General features: G+C 55.8%; 2 protein-coding genes and 1 long non-coding RNA gene across 19 annotated transcripts in view; 2 read left to right on the top strand and 1 right to left on the bottom strand.

Annotated features, from left to right (window-relative positions):
• Positions 1-1,635: 1,635 nt before the first annotated feature.
• On the top strand, positions 1,636-8,943 carry UCK1 (uridine-cytidine kinase 1). 4 transcript variants are annotated; one of them, XR_013519749.1, is made up of 8 exons: positions 1,636-1,818; positions 2,290-2,449; positions 3,345-3,441; positions 3,623-3,765; positions 3,855-3,949; positions 5,684-5,880; positions 6,787-6,835; positions 7,536-8,189. XR_013519749.1 is itself a non-coding variant. In XM_035260833.3 (7 exons), exons 1-7 carry the CDS (start codon positions 1,711-1,713, stop codon positions 7,715-7,717), a joined length of 834 nt encoding a protein of 277 aa, XP_035116724.1. In that variant the 5' UTR covers positions 1,636-1,710; the 3' UTR covers positions 7,718-8,943. The 4 variants fall into 4 exon arrangements, 2 of the variants coding, with proteins under 2 accessions (XP_035116724.1, XP_078186333.1); XR_013519750.1 differs by lacking the exons at positions 6,787-6,835; positions 7,536-8,189 and adding an exon at positions 4,721-4,818; XM_035260833.3 differs by lacking the exon at positions 5,684-5,880 and having other exon boundaries at positions 7,536-8,943.
• Positions 8,944-19,300, bottom strand: part of POMT1 (protein O-mannosyltransferase 1) — a 22,442-nt gene continuing 12,085 nt past the window's right edge. For all 14 annotated transcript variants that reach the window (XM_035260811.3, XM_078330118.1, XM_078330130.1 and 11 more), the window contains 8 exons: positions 18,644-18,740; positions 14,163-14,255; positions 13,754-13,874; positions 13,235-13,332; positions 12,535-12,648; positions 11,255-11,381; positions 10,497-10,674; positions 8,944-9,843 (listed from right to left, as the gene is read on the bottom strand). In XM_035260811.3, coding sequence (XP_035116702.1) covers positions 9,669-9,843; positions 10,497-10,674; positions 11,255-11,381; positions 12,535-12,648; positions 13,235-13,332; positions 13,754-13,874; positions 14,163-14,255; positions 18,644-18,740 — 1,003 coding nt within the window. In that variant the 3' untranslated portion in view covers positions 8,944-9,668. The remainder of the gene's footprint in view (positions 9,844-10,496; positions 10,675-11,254; positions 11,382-12,534; positions 12,649-13,234; positions 13,333-13,753; positions 13,875-14,162; positions 14,256-18,643; positions 18,741-19,300) is intronic.
• Positions 16,237-16,633, top strand: LOC144576918 (uncharacterized). Its single transcript, XR_013519755.1, has 2 exons — positions 16,237-16,295; positions 16,432-16,633. It is a non-coding gene; the product is annotated as an uncharacterized LOC144576918 (long non-coding RNA).

Here is a 19,300-nt window from a genome sequence, read left to right as displayed (position 1 = left end):
TGGCTGTTTGCTAGACAATGGTCTGTGCCTGGGGTTTAATTTACAGATGTATGGTTGAGTGACGTCAAGGTGCGACCAAAGCCCTGGAAAGGTTGATTGCCTTTCCTGAGAGAAGGGGCACCTGTGGCGCGCAGGTCCTGTAGGGAGCTCCAGGTTTGGTCAGGAGGCAGAAGCAGGAGCAGGGGAGATCCCAGCCCCCTCCCAGGGGAGATTCAGCCCTCCCAGGGGAGAGTCAGCCCCAGGGGAGAGACTTTCTCCAGGTTTTCATGGGGAAGGCCTGGCAGGGCAGGGAAAGAGTTTAAAACTGGCTAGTTTGAGTAATCCTAGTGGGATCTGGGCTGCAGAGTGGTCTCCAGTGGCCTGATGCCTGGCCCTCAGTGATTTACGGCAGGGAGAATCTTGGCTACCAGGGCAAGAATTAGATCAGGAGGTGGTGGGGCTGTAGACTTGGGTTGGCTGTTTCCTATATGAAAAGCGTGCTCCGCCTTGGGTCTTTGCTATGTCTTAGAATTGGCTAACCCTGCTCCCAAATGGCAGAGCACCAAGGATACGAAAATAAGAAAATGTAGTTAATAGAACCAGCCCCGTCATGGATGCCAAATAGATAAATAGAGAATCTCAGAAAACACAGACCAGACACTGCCTCTGGGGCAGGCCCTGGCCAAGCCCTCTCTGTGTGTGCTATAGGGCAGGGAAATCTCACCATGCTATTTCCCCTACACTGGAAGTGGAAAAACATGAGTGATCATGTCACTGCCCAAGGTCACCTGGCTCCTAACCTGCCAAGATTTTTCCCCCGTATAGGGGACTGCCCCTTCAGGGAGCTTCCAGATGTCTATGTCCACAGGGCTCCGGGAGCCCAGTCCCCACCCACTGATCACCGGGAGCTGCCTGTAGCCCCTCCTGGGATGGACGAATACCCGCAAAGTGACAGAAACCAAGATTTCTCACGCCTGCTGGTTACTCTAGTCCCGCCGGGATCATATTTCAGCATCATCAAATATTTAGGGAGTGCCCGGCTGCTTTAGGAGCTGGACTTTTAAACAGTCTTTACGCCATGGGAACTCCACAATTTGAATGGATCAGAATTTGCCTGTCACGTTCTCTGTGCCAGGCACGGAGCGGGGAAGGGGTGGAACTCGGCACAAGGGCCTCTGCCTCCTTGGCGCGCACAGCCCGAGGGGCGCGAGCCTAAAGTCATCAGGTGACAGCCCCCGCCACGTTCCAGGGCGCCCGGACGGCTCCAGCAGAGAGTGGGGTAGGAGGCGTCCGGACTGTGTCCAGAGGCCAAGAGAAGCCTGGGGTGGAGGGAGCCGAAGTGTGGCTGCGGCTGGGGTAGGGCCAGAGGCAACGGGAGGCGAAGGCACGCACTGGGGCGGCGGCGCAACCACCACAGCCTCCGGGTGTGGACCAGGCACCTTCCCGGCCACCTGCGTCTGTGACCTGACAGCCGGCTTGAAGCCGCAGCGCAGCTGTCCCTGCCAGCCAACATTCGGCGAGAGGGGCCGCAGGCACCCCAGGTGTGCTCGCTCGGAGCCCGGCTCCCACACGCATGCGCGACCCCACTGCGTGGACTACAACTCCCGACGTGCCCCGCGCGTCTTCCGGAAGTACTCTTCCGGGTCGCCTCCGACCAGTGCGCAGGGAGGGCGCGCCCGGCCTGGGGAAGGGGCAGGCGCGGGAATCTGGTGTTGGGGAACGGAGGCCGAGATGGCTTCAGCAGGAGGCGAAGACTGTGAGGGCGCAGCGCCGGAGGTCGACCGTCCGCACCAACGGCCCTTTCTGATTGGGGTGACCGGCGGCACTGCCAGCGGGAAGGTAAGGGGCCGGGCAGGCCGGGGTCTTGCCTCTCGCTGGTGCCTCGGGGCGGCCCAGTCCGGCCGGGGTCCAGAGAGGAGACACCAGCCCCGTCCGAGGGGTCCTCTCCCAGCGGGGGCAGGGCGCGGGAGCGAAGGGGCGTAGGGGTGAACGGGCTGCGGGCCGCGATAGGCTGGGGCGGCCTGGAGCGGGCAAGGGGTTGGAGCTCCGGCCCTCGGGGGTTCCCCACAGCCTCTCCGCCGGCCGGGCCCCTCGGAGCCCCCAGTCCGTGCTGACCCTGTCGGGCCGCCGCGGTCCTCCCGCTGAGACCATAGATACCTGTTGGTGTCCTCCCTCTCGCGGGCATCCCCGCAGGGAACAGGTGGGTCAGTGTCTCCAGAAGCCAGCCCTGTGCAGAAGCCCTCAGGAGGGGCCCCGTGCCAGTCATAGGACCAGAGGTTCCAGGAGCGAATCCCACTTCTGTGTTCCTAGTCGACAGTGTGTGAGAAGATCATGGAGCTGCTGGGGCAGAATGAGGTGGAGCAGCGGCAGCGGAAGGTGGTTATCCTGAGCCAGGACAGGTTCTACAAGGTCCTGACGGCAGAGCAGAAGGCCAAGGCTTTGAAGGGACAGTACAATTTCGACCACCCAGGTACATGGAGAGCCCAGCGGTGGGGGGAGGGCAGACCCCAGGCTGGGTGTCCGCTGACCAGCTGCGCCTTGGCCCAGGGTTGGATGGATACAGACCGGCTTGAGCTGTTCCCCATGCAGTGGAGTTGGCTGCGCAGTGAAGTCAGGGGAACTTTGCTGAGTTCTCTGGGCCCTGGATGCCCCCATGGGAGTGTGGTTGGAGCCAGTCAGGAAGCCTGTTGCTCGGTGGGGACCCCTGCCCTGCCCGGCCCTGCCCTGCCAAAACTGTGACCCTGGAGAAATCCTCCCATCTTCCCTTCCCACATTGTGGCCTTTAGGGCCCTCTGCAGAAGCTCTGCCCACTGTGGCCCTTTATTTCCCTCTCCTGCCTTGAGGCAAAGTCCTCAGAGAGGCCAGTGTGGGAGGCAGTGGGTAAACCGGTGCTGGTGGCCTGAAGCTCTGGGCCAGGTAAAAGGGCAGATGCTGCAGGGAGACACCTGCCACTACTGGAAGATTTCACCCTGGCTGGCTGACATGATCAGCCTTTCCCAAGGACTTGTGGGAAGAAGTCCTGCAAAGCTGCAGTCTAACCAGTTAGTCCCAGAAAGAGAGAGAAGCAGAGACCTAGCCTACTCACCCCGCACAAGAGCTGATCAGAAAACCCCTGTGTTCTGACATCCCAGTGGCACAGAGCTTGGGCCGGAGAACAGCAAGGACAGGGTCATCCTGTAGTCTGCAGGGCTGCAGAGGGCGCTGTTGCTACCAAACACAAACTGTGGGCAGGCCTTAGTCTACCTGTGCTAGGGTCCCCAGTGGCCCCAGCACCCAGCTCTGCTGACCCCAGAGCAGAGAGGGTTCCCTGCCATCTGCTGCACGAGGGCAGCCGGCTTGTCTCGCCTCTGTCTCCATCCCTGCAGATGCCTTTGATAATGATTTGATGCACAGGACTCTAAAGAACATCGTGGAGGGCAAAACTGTGGAGGTGCCGACCTACGATTTTGTGACGCACTCAAGGTAAGCAGACAGTTCTTGGGAGGGCCGAGGAGAGGGGCCAGCTAGGATGTCCCCTCTGGGCCAGTTGGTGTCTGTGGGTCCTGCACCCCCTACCTCGGAGTCAGTGTCCCAGGAACGGAAGCTGTGTGTGGCCCCGGAGATGCTGTGTCTGCAGCAGGCCCTTTTCCTGTCCCCCTCTCAGGTTACTGGAGACCACAGTGGTGTACCCCGCGGACGTGGTGCTGTTTGAGGGCATCTTGGTGTTTTACAGCCAGGAGATCCGGGACATGTTCCACCTGCGCCTCTTCGTGGACACCGACTCTGACGTCAGGCTGTCTCGAAGAGGTAAGGTGGCCAAAGGCCTCCCTGGCTGCCTGGCCGAGGCTGGCGGCGGGCGCTGAGGTCTGATGCGTGCCTGGCTCTCACCGCTGCAGTTCTCCGGGACGTGCGCCGAGGGAGGGACCTGGAGCAGATTCTGACACAGTACACCACCTTTGTGAAGCCGGCCTTCGAGGAGTTCTGCCTGCCGGTACCTGCACTCGCTGCTAAGAGCCCGCTTTCCCCTTTCACAAGGACACGTGGGACCCAGCACTGTGAGAGGGCCGAGTGCTGGGTGACAGTGATCTTCTTGAAAAAAAGAAGAAGAATTTAGCTCAGTACAGCCACATACCCTGGGAGTTCTTAGCTCTAAAAATATTTCTCTGTCTGCTCCTCCCTCTGTCTGGAAAAGCCCACACTGGCCTCTTCCTCCCTGCCCCAGGCCCTCACCCAGCATCCCCATTCAACACTGAAAACCCTCTGCACCCGGTGCCAGCCTCTCTGCCTGCTTCCTCTTTCTGGGGTACTCATCATCGGACACATCCTACTTTCCTTATTCCCTGCAGAGTGGGGACCCCAGGAGCACCTGAGTCTGCTCACTGCCAAGACCGGGATCTGGCCCTTGGAGGATGCGTGATAGCTGCTCCTCCAGGGCCTGCGTCCTCAGGCTGCTTCCAGCCAGTGCTCTGAAATCTCAGAGCGAGCCCTGCGCCCAGACCCCAGCTGGATGGCAGAGAGACGGGACTCCCCACTGTGCCCCCACCTGTCTTTTTCCTCCATTTCTCCATCTTGTGTTTCTGACTTGATGGGGCTTGTGGCTCCGCTCAGATTGGGGTGTTTTAAAGACAGCATTGGCGGGTTAAGGTAAAAATAGAGCACAAAGGAACTGAAACCAGGATTCCTGCCTTTGATACATAGGACAAGTAAGTTCTATCTGCTGTTTTATTTTTTGTTTGAGATAGAGTCGCTTTCTGTCACCCAGGCTGGAGTGTAGTGGTGTGATCTCGGCTCATGGCAACCTCCACCTCCTGGGTTCAAGTGATTCTCCAGCCTCAGCCTCCTGAGTAGCTGGGACTGCAGGTGTGTGCCACCACACCCGGCTCATACTTGTATTTTTAGTAGAGATACAGTTTCGCCATGTTGTCCAGGAAGTCTTGAACTCCTGGCCTCAAGTGACCCGCCTGTCCAGCCTCCCAAAATCCTGGGATTCAGCCACTATGCCTGGGCTTTTTTTTCAAATGAGGCAGTCTCACTCTGTTGCCCAGGCTAGAGTACAGGGGTACAATCACAGCTCACTGCAGCCTTGACCTCCTAAGCTCAAGCAGTCTTCCACCTCAGCAACCCGAGTGGCTGGGACCACAGGCATGCACCACCATGCTTGGTTAATTTTTAAATTTTTGTAGAGATGGAATCTCCCTGTGTTGCCCAGGCTGGTCTCAATCTTCTGGAATCTAGTGGTCCTCCCACCTCAGCTTTCCAAACTGTTGAGATTACAGGTGTAAGCCACTATACCTGGCTGATCTGCTGCTATTTAAAAAAAAACTTTTGTTTTTTTTGCATTCATGTCTCTGAAATTTCTAAAATATAACATTTAAAGTAAAGTAACTTGTTATAGTCTCTCTCATTCACAGAAAGACATTTGGCAAAAACTAGGTGATTTGCAGTAAAACTCTGGATATCAAATCTGACCCAGCGACCTGAATAGAGGAAGTGCTGTCACCTGCCATATCCTGGGCCCAAGCCCCAGACGCTTTTTGTTTGTTTTTTGAGACAGGGTCTCACTCTGCCACACAGGCCTAAGTGCAATGGTGAGATCTTGGCTCACCCGTAGCCTCCACCTCCCACATTCAAGGGATCCTCCCACCTCAGGCTCCTGAGTATTTGGAGACTACAGGTGTGCATCACCACATCTGGCTAATTTTTCCTTTTTTTTTTTTTTTTGCAGAGATGGGGTTTCACCATGTTGGCCAGGCTGGTCTCAAACTTCTGGCCTTAAGCAATCCACCTACCTCGGCCTCCCAAAGCGGGGTTCGCTGGCGTGAGCTACCACGCCCGGCCCCCGGTCCCACCCAGAGCTGTTCTTGAGCCTCCTTTCCTTCCCCTTCGTGTTGAGTCGCTTGTGCTGTCCTCTCCCCAGACCTCGTAGGTATTTCCCAGCTGTATTCAAGCCCATCCCTGCTGTCAGCTCTCCCGGACTCCTCCCACCCGTCAGACAATCAGACCAAAATGGAAACCAGCCCTTGCCTGTGCGCTCATGCTTTCGTGAGATGAGGCTCCACCAGCTGCAGACACAGCTGTCCCCAGGACTCGTCCCTGTCTGCCTCTTGCAGCTCATCTCTGCTGCCGCCTCCTTGGCCCTAATCCACACACCAGCAGCACCAGCTGTTCCAAGTTCCATCCCTAGGCCCAGGCCCTGCCCTCCCTCTTCCCTCAGCTTCGTGGGATTCAGGCATGTTCTCTGGGCAGCTTCCCTCCCCCTGGAGCGCCCCACCGTCTCTGGCTGCAGTCTCTCCCCAGCAGCCCTGCATTTGCTGGTGTATCTCCATCCCTGTCCTTCTTAGCAGCAGAGCATCTGACAGGGAATGAGAGTCAGTCAGCACTGAACATATGAGCGGATGGATGAGGGATAAGGCACCCTCGCTGTCTCTGCCTGCAGTGGTTTTGCATGGTGGTGGCTGTCCCGTGGCTATGCCAGGGTATTCGCAGAAGCTTCATAATTCCAGAGGAGCAATGTTACACTTGTAGAAGTGGCGCACTTAGCTTGCCCCAGTGAATTAAGTCGTCAGTGTAGACAGCTGTCCCCTGTAATGGAACAGGAGCCCTGGAAGGGGCAGTTCTTTTGGCTGCTTCAGCTGCACTTTCTGCCTTCTTGGATCATGGCATTTCACACCTGGCTGCTGACTGAGTCCCTGTCCTCCATCTGCCGATAACACCAGTAACTGAGCACCTCAGGGCCACCAGTCCTGCGGTTGCATCAGTTTCTGAGCATCTTAAAACCACCTTTGAAGGAGAGGTCCTCACGAGAACTCCCCCACTTGTGCCTTACAGACAAAGAAGTACGCTGACGTGATCATCCCGCGAGGAGTGGACAATATGGGTAAGAAGCTGGCCTGCTGGGCTTCCCCCCGCCCCTCCCAGAGCCTGAGGCAGGGAGAGTTCCACCAGCGGGTAGTTACCAAGCACTCCCCTGCCCATGAGCGTTGATCTGCAGCACAGGGTTAAAATATGCTTGAAAATTTATGTAGCCAGGTGCAGTGGCTCACACCTGTAATCCCAGCTCTTTGGGAGGCTGAGGCAGGGGGATCACTTGAGCCCAGAAGTTCAAGATCAGCCTGGGAACATAGGCAGACCCTATCTCTACAGAAAATAAGAAAATTAGTTGGGCGTGGTGGCATGCACCTGTGGTCCCAGCTACTTGAGAGGCTGAGGTGGGAGGATTGCTTGAGCCTGGGAGGTCAAAGCTGCAGTGAGCTGTGATGAGGCCACTGCACTGTGGCCTAGGCACTAAAGTAAGGCCCTGTTTCTTAAAACATATATATATATATCCAAAACTGTCAGCAGAAAGTATTTTAAACAGACTCTTAACATAAATCTCTGGAACACCAAGCTTAGAGTCTTATTTTGCTGTGTCCTGATGCATGTTTCTGTCTGCTGAGATTTGACCCGACCAGTGCCCCAGCATGCAGACCTGTGCTTCAGGGTAGAGGTTGGGCTCTCAGCCCTGGATGCTGCAGGAGGGGCGGTCTTCAGAGAGGATGAATGCGGCTGACGTGCTGCTTGTGTGTCTCTTGGCGCAGTTGCCATCAACCTGATCGTGCAGCACATCCAGGACATTCTGAATGGTGACATCTGCAAATGGCACCGAGGGGGGTCCAACGGGCGGAGCTACAAGAGGACCTTTTCTGAGCCAGGGGACCAGCCTGGGATGCTGACCTCTGGCAAACGGTCGCACTTGGAGTCCAGCAGCAGACCCCACTGAGGGGCTGCCTTGCTGCACTGAGCCTTGGGGACAGGTCTCCCACCCCATATGTGTGTTGAGGGACCGAGCCAGGGGATGCCCACCCACACACACTGCTTCCACCCCAGGGTGGCGTTAGGAGCAAGGCCTTCGTCACTTAGGGATGGAAACTTGGATATGTCCCTCAGCCTCAACTTGCTGGGACACTGACGCGTTCCTGCGGTTCTCAGCCGCTTCCTCAGGCTTGCTGCGGTTTAAAGCTCTCTCTCTAGGCCACCGAGAAATTACACAGAATGTGCAGGAAGCTTGGGAGGTTTCTGGAGGAATGTGAGGCACGTATTATTGGGGAGATTGAGGAAACAGCTTGGATACTATGGATGGCCTGGTGTTTTTTTGACAGTGAACCCACACAGAGATTTTTTTTTCCAGTCTCATATGGTTCTTACTCATACAACTCAAAAGTTTTGTGAGCATATACGTTCCGTTTTTGTTACACATCCTCATGTTTGTTTTGTTCTGTTTTTGTAAGACAGGCTGGTGGTGGCCTACAAACTGAATTTCATGACCCACCAGTGGTTTGCAGTCCAGCGTGGCCTACATGGATGTGGGGAGCTTCGGACGGATGTATTCCCCCCTTGCCTGTGCCTTAAAGGCAGAGAAGTGAGGTGGGCATCCTGGGAGCACCCAGCAGCACCCACAGGCTCTCATGTGGGGTCAGTCTGCGAGCCCGTGCAGCAGGGTAGACAGCAGTGGAGGCCAGGTCTGTCCCTGCTGGCAGGACAGTGTCCATGCATAGTCCTGCCCAGGGTTGGGCCCTCACTGATCCTCACAGGAGCCCCCAAACCCAAGGTTCTGTCTAGACAGGCTGTCCCACCCCAGGGTGACTGGTGGCCAGGTCCAGGGAGTGGTGCCTCTGGCTGCGGCATACCCTGGATCACCGAGGTGCCAGCAGATGTGACTGCCTGAAGCCAACGAGCTTCCTTTGTGCCATGTGGAGCTTGTGGCCTCACATGAGCACCCATGTCTATCACCTGGTTTCCCCTCTTGCTCTTGTGGTGGCTGCTGCTGTCTCTGTGAAGTATAACCTACCGCTGCCACAGGCAGTCCCGGCCGCCTTCCGTCCAGGCTCAGCCACAGCAGTGACGCGGATGTGCCGTGGTGAACTGAGCTGGGCCCCACAGCTGTAACAGTTTTGTTGAGTGTAGGCCCCTTTGGAGGAGGAATCAATAAACACCACCAACTACAAATGCCAGTTTGTCCCTTTTTAAATTACAATAAAAAAGACAAAGTAGGGGCAAGGAGCTGTATGGATGACACAGACCTTGGCCATGGAGGGAGGAAGATGCTACTCAGCCACATCTCAGTGGCATCTCAGGTGGGAGGGTTTCTGCATGGCATAGTGCAGAGGGCCAGCCTCGATGCCGTCAGAAAATGACACACAAGCCCAGCCTGGTTCCCATGCAGGCAGCTCTTCTGACAAGGAGCCGTCCAGGGATGCCTGCCGGGCTCGCTAAGGGCCAGGGTGGGACTGCTCCCACTGGCGGGCATTCAGGGCATTCATGAAGGAGATGGGGCCACCAGATCAAACTCCACCCTGCAGTGGTTAGCAAGGACCGGGTGTTGGTCTGATGAGGCTGTCACTTGCTTCACTGCTAGCCCTAGGTCCTCAGCTGTCTTCCTCGATGACTCCTACGCTGGCCGCTGAAACACTCTCTGTGTCTTAGTTCAGGGCCTCTCAGGAGGACACGGAGGGAACATGTTCTTCATTGTCAAGAAAAAATTAACTGCACAAAAGGAGGTGCTCATAAGAGGGCTTTTCAGGAATGAGACCACCACGCGTTCCAGTGGAGTCCCTACTGAGCCCGGCCCACATCCTCCAAGCATGGGGGCACCCTGCTCATTAAGGTACACTGACCAAAACCCTTCAACCTCGTCTCGCCCCAGCAAGGGCATTCTCTGCCACACTCTTGTTCTAGTGTTTTCGGATCAAGATGTCCCAGCTGTCTTTCCAGCGAAGGGCTTTGAGTTCTTCTGGCGAGAGTGACTTGTCCCCATAAGTGAGTGGGCGCAGCGTGTTGGACACATGGCATGCAGAGGAGTACCAGGCCACCACGAGGGCGCTGAAGACACTCCTTTGGAGCTGGGACCTGCAAAGGTCAGAGCAGTGTGGGGGAGGATGGCGGCCACTGCGGCTTCCCTGCCCAGCCCCCTCTCGGCATCTGCTGTCCACATGGTTGCCTCCCAAGGCCTGGGGTTCTGCGTTCAGGTTTCTGTTTCTTGTCTCCCACCACCCGTGACCATCTCCTGCCTGGATGCACTGAGAGGGGCCCTGACTATTCCTCAGTGGCTAGGCCACCCCCATGCAGATGCCTCAGGACTGGTTCCGAGGCCAGGAAGCCCTCACCTGCACTCCAGCCTCCAAACACTCCAGTTTAGCTTTCTTGGGTTCTCTCTACCACACCGCACAACCCGCCTGTAAGCAGCTGCCCCTCCTGACCCCTGAGCCTCCCGGGCCTTGCTCCCTGCTCCTGCATCCTCCAGGCCACCCACACCTCTTCATCCCTCCCCCGCCTCCCCACCCACACCGCTTTCATCTCTGTCAGCCTCCACTTCTCCTTCTGGGTTCTGTGGGGCCTCATCTGGACCTCTTCTGAATCTCCTGCATTCCCCAGAGGGGCCAGGAGAATGTGAGTTAGGGTGAAATGGGTGAGGCTGGCTGCACCCCATGTGTCTGCTGCTCTGGGGCATTCTAGCGGAGGGCTGCTGCCCGACCCAGCCACTGATGACACAGCCCCCATACCTGCACAGATGGTCGCTGATGTGCTGCAAGACCACAGGGAGCAGAAGGATCTGGAAGGTGAGCGCGGGCAGGTAGTGGTAGAGGAAGAGTGTCTTCTCCATCAGGAAGAACGGGAGGTAGTTCACGGCCCAGCCACCAGCGCACAGCGCCCCCACCAGCACCCAGCGCAGCCAGGCATCTGCGGGAGAGGGTCTGAGCTACAGCAGCTCTGCTGCTCCCACAGGCCTTTATAGAGACAGGGGTCTTACTATGTTGCCCAGGTTGGTTTTGAACTCCTGGCCTTCCAAAGAGCTGGGATTACAAGTGTGAGCCACTGCGCCTGGCCTGGCTGCCCATTTTATCCAGCCATTTCCAGCGCATACGGGCAGCATGGGACCAAGGAGGCAATTCCTGCCCGCCATACTGCACTTCACTGGATATACCGCTGACGCAATGTGGGAACGTCACTGCAACATTTTGTCTCTTGGGAGACAAACATAATTTAAGTTCCCTTAATACAGCAACAAAGAGGCTGTCTTAAGGGTTCGTTTCTATAAATTTGGTTTGTCACCTGAAGCAGTGAGCTCTCAGCAGCAGAAGGAAGAGACATACAAATGAGCTGTGGGCCGGGCACACTGGCACACACCTGTCATCCCAGCACTATGGGAGGCCGAGGCAGGAGGATCCCTGGAGCCCAGTAGTTCAAGAGCAGCCTGGGCACATAACAAGATGCTATCTCTGTATTAAAAAGAAAAAAGCCATATGGGAGGTGTACCAACCCTGGGGGAGGTCGTGGACGTTTCTTCGCCGTCGGAGCAAGTACCACAAGAACAGCAGCATGTAGATGGCTAGGGCGAGGCTGCCCGAAACCCAGATCACTATGTTTCCAAGTAGGTGGATCTGAGCCTAAAGGCACATGGGAGACACCATTAGCCACCTGCCCTCTACTCAGGGAGGGAAGAGGACACATGAAAGGCACTGAGATGCACATGCTACTTCAGCAGAGTTAAAAATACGCCCTGGCACAGCCCCCATCCACTAGGCCTCACTACTGCTATGGACAGGACTGCTGCTACTCAGACCTTTCATTAAGAGCACTGATGCAGTCTGGGCGTGGTGGCTCACACCTATAATCCCAGCACTTTGGGAGGCTGAGGTGGGCAGATAACCTGAGGTTAGGAGTTTGGGACCAGCCTGGCCAACATGGTAAAACCCCGTCTCTACTAAAAATACAAAAATTAGCTGGGCATTGTGGTGAGCACCTGTAATCCCAGCTACTCTGGAGGCTGAGGCAGGAGATTTGTTTAAACCTGGGAGGCAGAGGTTGCAGTGAGCTGAGATTGGGCCACTGCACTCCAGCCTGGGCAATTAAGCCAGGCTCTGTCAAAAAAACAAAATAAAACAAAAACCAAAAAACTGATACTCTCAATTTTGTAATTAGAAACTGAAAACTGGGAGCAGATGACTCCACTCTGTTACGGCTGCTGTCCACAGAGAACGCCGAAAGGTGTGCTCGGGGCCGGTGGCAGGGCCAGGGGTGGACCTCTGGGCCTGTGCCTCTGCCTTCAGTGCGTGTGCTGAGCCAACCTACCCGCCTCTGAGGGAGGAGGAAAAAGGTGGACATTTCCAGCAGCTGCCCGTTCAGTGAATATTTATGGGGCACTGATGACGTGCCTGGCCTGCCAAGGCTTTCACCCTGCCAGGTGGAGAGAGACTGTACACACCTCAACACAGCACCAGCAAGCTCCACCAGCAAGTGCCACGCAGAAGATTGAAAGTGAGTATCTTCAAAGCACTTTCACCAGGAAAAGGGGAATGATGTGTCCCCACAAAAACAATCAAGCCGGGTTTCCTTCCGAAACAAGCACACACGCCACACCCCTACTCCTGGCCCCACGTTGCCAGAGTGTTTAGAGCAAAGCAAGTCACAGGCCTTTGTCAGGAAAAGCTCTGGAGAAACCCAGTACTTTCTAGGGCAACATGGCTGCTCTAATGCCAGAAGAATTCTCAAGAAACAGAACGCGTCTATGAGCGTCAGCTGTCAGCATTGCTCACTTACGCTGGTCCTAGGGTGCAGCCAGTAGGCGATATTGGTGTCCAGGGTGACCCACTCCAGTGGGCTGGAGCTGTACTTGTGTTCTGAGTCATCGCTTCTCAGCACCAGCATCCTCCACTGGAACAAAGCAGAGGCCTCTGAGATTGAGAGGACAGGGGACGCCTCCCGCTGCACGTCGATTTGGCCAAGGAGCACATTGCTGCCCTCACACATGGACTGTCCCACCTCAAGTTCATTTGGCTCTTGCATCAGAGGCAGCATGATCAGAACCTGGATCATAGCCCCAGCTGTGGCCTTGGGAGGGTCGCCCCACTCCATGTGCTCCAGTCACCTCCTCTGTAGACTAAGTGATTGGGCTGAATGCTCTCTAAGGTCACATTCAGATTTGTGACCCTCAGTTTCTGATTCTGACTTCCCTTGGGCTCTGTTGAGTGTGGCCCATGTCACTGCCCGTGTGCCTTAAGACACCTGGCGATGTTGCAGAACCTCCTGGGCCCCTATTCCTGACCACAGGGCCACAAGGTGTGGGCCAGGGGTGTCACACAGTCCCTTACACTGGAGAGAGGAGACACTCATCCTGTGGTGGGCCTGTGGCCCAGCATCAAGGCATCACTCTGGTTTGAGGCCTGTGCAGCCCCCAGGCCTCCCTAGTGAGGAATCAGTTCTCAGCAAGCAAGGCCAGCTTCCCCTGGCCACTCATCACCTGCAGCTCTGAGAATCTGGCCATGAAGCTCAGGTTCCTGCTGGCGTCCACCTGCACAGGTGAGTTCAGCTCCCATTCCCGCTCTCTTTGCTCCTGGCCTGGCAGAACATACATGGGCACAACAGACAGGAGCAGCACAAGGTCAGAAGCTTAGCACAGAAGCTGTCAGCGCAGCCAAAAGCTGGCTTCCTGCCTTTCCCACAACTCACAAAGACCCCTCCTCTAATGGTATCATTCAACATAGTCTTCCCCCCACACCCAGGACCACCCAGTCAAATGAGGGTGCCTCCACCCTGAGAAGGCCCCGCGTAAACTGGTTGTCTTCCAGCAACACCTTGGAGGAAGCGTCTTAAGATGCTACAGCCACAGCTGAGTGTGGGCTGCAAGGAGGCAGATGACCTACCACTGAGCATGGAGAATGTGCTTGGTTCCCTTCCCACCAAAATGAGAACTCTGTTTTGGGTGTTATCACAATCTTGAGCGTGTTCCCAGAGCGGCGAAGCCATGCCGCGGACTCACTCGTGCCGTAGCGGTGCTCCTCTACGTTCCACACTGTGCTTTCATGGTAGCCCCGGGACAGTTTCTCCCCGACGATCTCCAGCTGCCGAAATCCCCAGTCAGGGAGGTGAGCCCCACTCAGCTGGTGACATCGCAGGAGAGAAAAGCGCATGATGGGAAGGCTGAGGCTCCCATGTCCACTCAGGTTGGAAGGGGAACCCCGACCCAGGGCACGCTGTCAGCAGATGGCCCCGTGGGAGCTTCACATTAGGATTCCATCCCAATAAGGTACAAAAGCCTCCCTCCCGTGAAGGTATGATGACTTGAATTAAGCATTCCACCTGCAGAGAGGCAGTGTAGCCTGAGAGACTCAGGAAACAGACTGGAGCCCACAGCTCAGGACAGGCCAAGCCATGGACAGCATCCCTACCTTTAAGACAGAGGAAGTGTTCACATGCACAAAGCGGACCTCTGAGAGGATTGTCTTCCAGACCTCTGTGTCGGATCTTCTGTTCACAATTTCCTGCAAAGAGACCTCAAGGATTATTCATTCCTTCTCAAATTCCCTTCAATGTAAAAACAAAGATGTGTCACCAAACAATGATACTGACTGGAGCCTGGGATAAAAGGACAAGCCCCCAAGTGATAGGAGCTACAAGAGGCTGGTGCTGGGCTTCCTTCCCAATGCACACGGCACCTGGGCTGGATCAGAACCTGGATCCTAGCCCCCGTCTGTGGCCTTGGGAGGGTCGCCCCACTCCATGTGCTCCAGTCACCTCCTCTGTAGACTAAGTGATTGGGCTAAATGCTCTCTAAGGTCAGGTTCAGATTTGTGACCCTGAGTTTCTGATTCTGACTTCTCTTTGGCCGTGCTGAGTGTGACCCATGTCACTGCCTGGGGGCCTTAAGACAGCCTGGCGGTGTTGCAGAACCTCTGGGCCCCTGACTATCCCGAGGTTCTGTGGGGAAGCACACCCTCCTTCACGCCAAGGGTGCACAAGAGGCCTCCTCAGAGAATACAAAGCCTAATGTTCTTCATGCTTCTCCGCAAAGCCTATTCACTGAGAGGGCTCAGAGCAATGGCCAAAAAGTGAGCATGTCCTATGTGGCAGGACTTGAGGATGGCTCAAATGAAGGCCAGACACTGTGCCTGCAAGATACAGCTTAGAGATGTGCTCGTATCGAGTAATAAAAAAGATAACTAATGTCTGAAAGGCACGTTGCCTTGTCACAGCCTAATACACTGGAGCCTCACAATGACCCCATGATGTCACATGGCTGTCATTTCCCCATTTTATCATCAACAACCAGAGAACCCGAGAAGCTAGGCAGGAGCAGGCATGAGGAGGCCTGGCCGGAGTCCACACTGCGGGCCAGGCGCGCACTCTTCATGCATGCTCCTCCTTCCTTGTTCCATGAACTTCAGTCACTTGAAATGCCAAAGGGGCCATCAGAAAGGACAGAGAAGGGTGTCTGTGAGAAGGGGCAGGTGCATAGCACTCACATCAGGGAAGAATTATGGAGGAGGGGAGGGAGATGTGGAACACACACAGGTATGCAGAGCGCAGAGAAGGCAAGCGGGGCAGAGGGGTGCACTTTGCATGAAAACGGAACAGCCAACCAGGAGTGGCGGCTCACTTGTTATCCCAGCGACTCTGGGAGGCTGAGGTGGGAGGATGGCTTGAGCCCAGGAGTTCAAGACCAGCCTGGACAACACAGCAAAACCCCGTCTCTACAAAAAAAGTTTAAAAATCGGGCTGTCTTGGAATAGAATAAAAAATTAACTGGGGCCAGGTGCGGTGGCTTATGCCTATAATCCCAGCTCTTTGGGAGGCCGAGGCAGGCAATCACTTGAGGTCAGGAGTTTGAGACTAGCTTGGCCAACACAGTGAAACCCCATCTCTACTAAAAATAAAAAAATTGGCTGGGCATGGTGGTGGGCACCTGTAGTCCCAGCTACTTGGGAGGCTGAGGCAGGAGAATCACTTGAACCCAGGAGGCAGAGATTGCAGTGAGCTGAGATCACACCACTGCACTCCAGCCTGGGCAACAAAGCAAGACTCTCAAAAAAAAAAAAAAAAAAAAAGATTTAGCTGGGCATGGTGGTGCATGCCTGTAGTCTCAGCTACTCAGGAGGCAGAGGTGGGAGGATCACCTGAGCTTGGGAGGCCAACACTGTGGTAAGCCATGATCTCGCCATTGCACTCCACCCCAGGCGACAGACCCAGTCTCAAAGGGGAGGGGAGGGGAGTGGACGGTGAGGTGGGGAAGCTTTGCTGTGAGGGCTGCCATAAGGACATGGTGCTCACTCTATCGAGACCCAAAACAGGCTGGGGCTGTGTAAGCAGGAACTGCTGAAGCCAGCGGGAAGCTAGGAGTAGGGTGTGACTTCAAATAAGCCCAGCGCCATTACTGTGGTTTCGGGGCGGGAACTGCATTTAGCACTCACATCCTTGGATTCAGATGGCAACATGGTTCAGTAACGGAACACTTTTTATGGAACCTTTCCCAGGAGACCCAATTCTGTGAGGGGAGCAGATGGCCCTGGTCACTCAAAGGAAAGGTGAGCACAGACCCAGCACCTCGGGAACATCCCACACACTCATGGCTAAGCCTATCCCAGGGAAATCCTGAGAAATGGAATTTCTCCTGGACCATTGCGGCAGGGGCAGTGTCCAGAGCTCATGTCTCATGTTCAGGACCTGCCCCTGAGGCTGAACAGGTTGAGAGAACTTTCACCTAACAGAGCCACAAGAGCAGCTGGCGCCCAACTTGGAGCAAACACAAAGCGTTTAGAACCTGAGTGACACAGGAAACCACCAGGTTCCCCATTTCCACAGAGGAAGACACATCTGTTCCCTGTGAGAGCATCTGTGACTTTACGTATGAATCAAAGTTATGTAACTTGACATCTGAATCAGAATTATTCTAAATATCCAGCCTCAACTGAGGGAACTGAAAGCAAAGAAAAATAATTATTTTCAATGGCAGTTTCAAACATTTTATGTTAGGAAGCGCTCCATGTCAGAAAATGCTCTGTGTGAGGGAGTGCTCTGTGTCAGGAAGCAGTCTGTGTGAGGGAATGCTCCAGGAAGCCCTCTGTCAGGAAGTGCTCCATGTGAGGGAGTGCTCTGTGCCAGGAAGCAGTCTGTGTGAGGGAATGCTCGAGGGAGTTCTTCATGTTAGGGAGTGCTCCGAGTGTGGGAGCACTCTGTGTGAGGGAGCACTGTGTATGAGTGCTCCGGGTGAGGGAACACTCTGTGTGAGGGAGTGCTGTGTGAGGGAGCACTCCGTATGAGGGAGCCTCTGTGTGAGGGAGCGCTCTGAGTGAGGGAGCACTCTGTGTAAGGGAGTGCTCTGTGTGAGGGAGTGCTCTGAGGGGGGGAGCACTCTGTGTGAGGGAGTGCTCTGAGTGCGGGAGCACTCCATGTGAGGGAGCATTCCGTGTGAGGGAGTGCTCTGAGTGAGGGAGCACTCCGTGTGAGGCAGTGCTCTGTGTGAGGGAGTGCTCCGTGTGAGGAAGTGCTCCGAGTGGGGGAGCGCTCTGTCAGGAAGCACTCCATGTGAGGGAATGCTTGACAGAGTCCTCTGTGTCAGGGAGTGCTCCGTGTGAGGGATTGCTCTGTGTCAGGAAGCAGTCCGTGTGAGGGAGTTCTCCATGTTGGGAGTGCTCCGAGTGAGGGAGTGCTCTGTGTGAGGGAGCACTGCGTGTGAGGGAATGCTCTGAGTGAGGTAGCACTCTGTGCGAGGGAGCGCTCTGTGTCAGAGAGTGCTCTGTATCAGGGAGTGCTCTGAGGGAGCACTCTGTGTGAGGGAGCACCCCATGTGATGAAGCATTCTGTGTGACGGAGCACCCCATGTGACGGAGCACTCTGTGTGAGGGAGCACTCCGTGTGAGGGAGCGCTCCATGTGAGGGGGAGCTCTGTGAGGGAAGGCTCTGTGTGAGGAAATGTTCTGAGTGAGGGAGCACTCTGTGAGGGAGCCCTCCATGTGAGGGAGTGCTCTGTGTGAGGAAGGGCTCTGAAGGAGCACTCTGTGAGGGAGCCCTCTGTGTGAGGGGGCGCTCCATGTAAGGGAGCACTCCGTGAGGGGAGGCTCAGTGTGAGGGAGTGCTCCGTGTGAGGAAGTGCTCCAAGTGAGGGAGCCCTCTGTGAGGGAGTTCTCCGTGTGAGGGGGCGCTCCATGTGAGGGAGCACTCCATGAGGGGGCGCCCTGTGTGAGGGGGCTCTCCGAGTGAGGGAGTGCTGTGTGAGGGGGCGCTCCGTGTGAGGGAGTGTGCTGTTGAGGGAGTGCTCCGTATGAGGGGCACTCCGTGTGAGGAAGTGCTCCAAGTGAGGGGGCACTCCGTGTGAGGTAGTGCTCTGAGTGAGGGAGCACTCTGTGAGGGAACTCTCTGTGTGAGGGGTGCTCTGTGTGAGGGGTGCTCTGTGTGAGGGAGTGCTCTGTGTAAGGGAGTGCTCTGTGCGAGGAAGTGCTCCAAGTGAGGGAGCACTCTTATGAGGGAGCCCTCCCTGTGAGGGGCACTCCATGTGAGGAAGTGCTCTGTGTGAGGAAGTGCTCTGTGTGAGGGAGTGCTCCAAGTGAGGGAGCGCTCCGTGTGAGGTACTCCTCCGAGTGAGGGAGCACTCTGTGAGGGAGCTCTCCGTGTGACGGGTGATCCGTGTGGAGTGCTCCGTGTGAGGAAGTGCTTCGAGTGAGGGAGCACTCTGTGAGGGAGCCCTCCGTGTGAGGGGCACTCCATGTGAGGGCGTGCTCTGTGTGAGGGAGTGCTCCATGTGAGGAAGTGCTCCGAGTGAGGGAGCACTCTGTGAGGGAGCTCTCCCTGTGAGGGGTGCTCTGTGTGAGGGAGTGCTCCGTGTGAGGGAGTGCTCATTACTGATGGCCACTGCTCTAGCCACAGCCTTACTCACCAGTCTCCAGAGGTTCTGGGCGGGCATGGAGATGTTATAGTCGATATAGCAGGAGACCTCCTGTGAATGGGGACTCATGGGGGCTGCAACGTCATGCCTGGAAAACCCAGACACAGATTTCAGAAGGAATTCCTTGAACTCCTCTCAAAGGCAGTCACTAAATCTTTCGGGGGGGAAAAGTTGCTTTTCAGAAACAAGGCTGGCTCAACCAGAAGGCGTGGCCTGATCCCGTAGCTGCAGGTCCTGAGGCCCAATGATGAACGGATGCTGAACAGACAGGAGACCCTGCAGGAATATTTCCAGGGGAAAAGGACACTCTGCTGTGGAATCTTCCATCCGTTAGACGAGCAAACCAAGTTTCAGAGGCAGGAACTGCAAGCCCAGGCCTGACCTGGTACGGCTGTGATGCCGGCAGGCACTGCCAATGCCGGAGCACACAGGGCTGAGCTGCCCGGCCCTGCACGCAGCCACCTGCCCTCGGGATCCAGCAGTTATGCTGGAGAAAAGGCTGCCCTCATGCTATTAACCTCAATGTTCAGGTTCTTCTTTGTTTTTTTTTTGAGACAGAGTCTCATTCCTGTAGCCCAGGCTGAAGTGCAATGGCAAAATCTCCACTCACTGCACCCCCACCTCCCAGGTTCAAGTGATTCTCCCACC

Source organism: Callithrix jacchus, chromosome 1 (genome assembly GCF_049354715.1).
Source record: "Callithrix jacchus isolate 240 chromosome 1, calJac240_pri, whole genome shotgun sequence".
In the NCBI taxonomy this organism is placed as follows: Eukaryota; Metazoa; Chordata; class Mammalia; order Primates; family Cebidae; genus Callithrix; species Callithrix jacchus.
The sequence above is the reverse complement of the archived record's forward strand: the minus strand, read 5'-3'. Positions and strand labels throughout refer to the sequence as shown.

What these genes read in the sequence shown, in the direction of transcription:
- UCK1 (XM_035260833.3), top strand. Translation starts at nt 1,711, where the DNA reads ATGGCTTCAGCAGGAGGCGAAGACTGTGAGGGCGCAGCGCCGGAGGTC. An exon ending in GATTTTGTGACGCACTCAAG is followed by an intron (nt 3,442 to 3,622) that starts GTAAGCAGACAG and finishes TCCCCCTCTCAG; the next exon opens with GTTACTGGAGACCACAGTGG. An exon ending in TCGAGGAGTTCTGCCTGCCG is followed by an intron (nt 3,950 to 6,786) that starts GTACCTGCACTC and finishes TGTGCCTTACAG; the next exon opens with ACAAAGAAGTACGCTGACGT.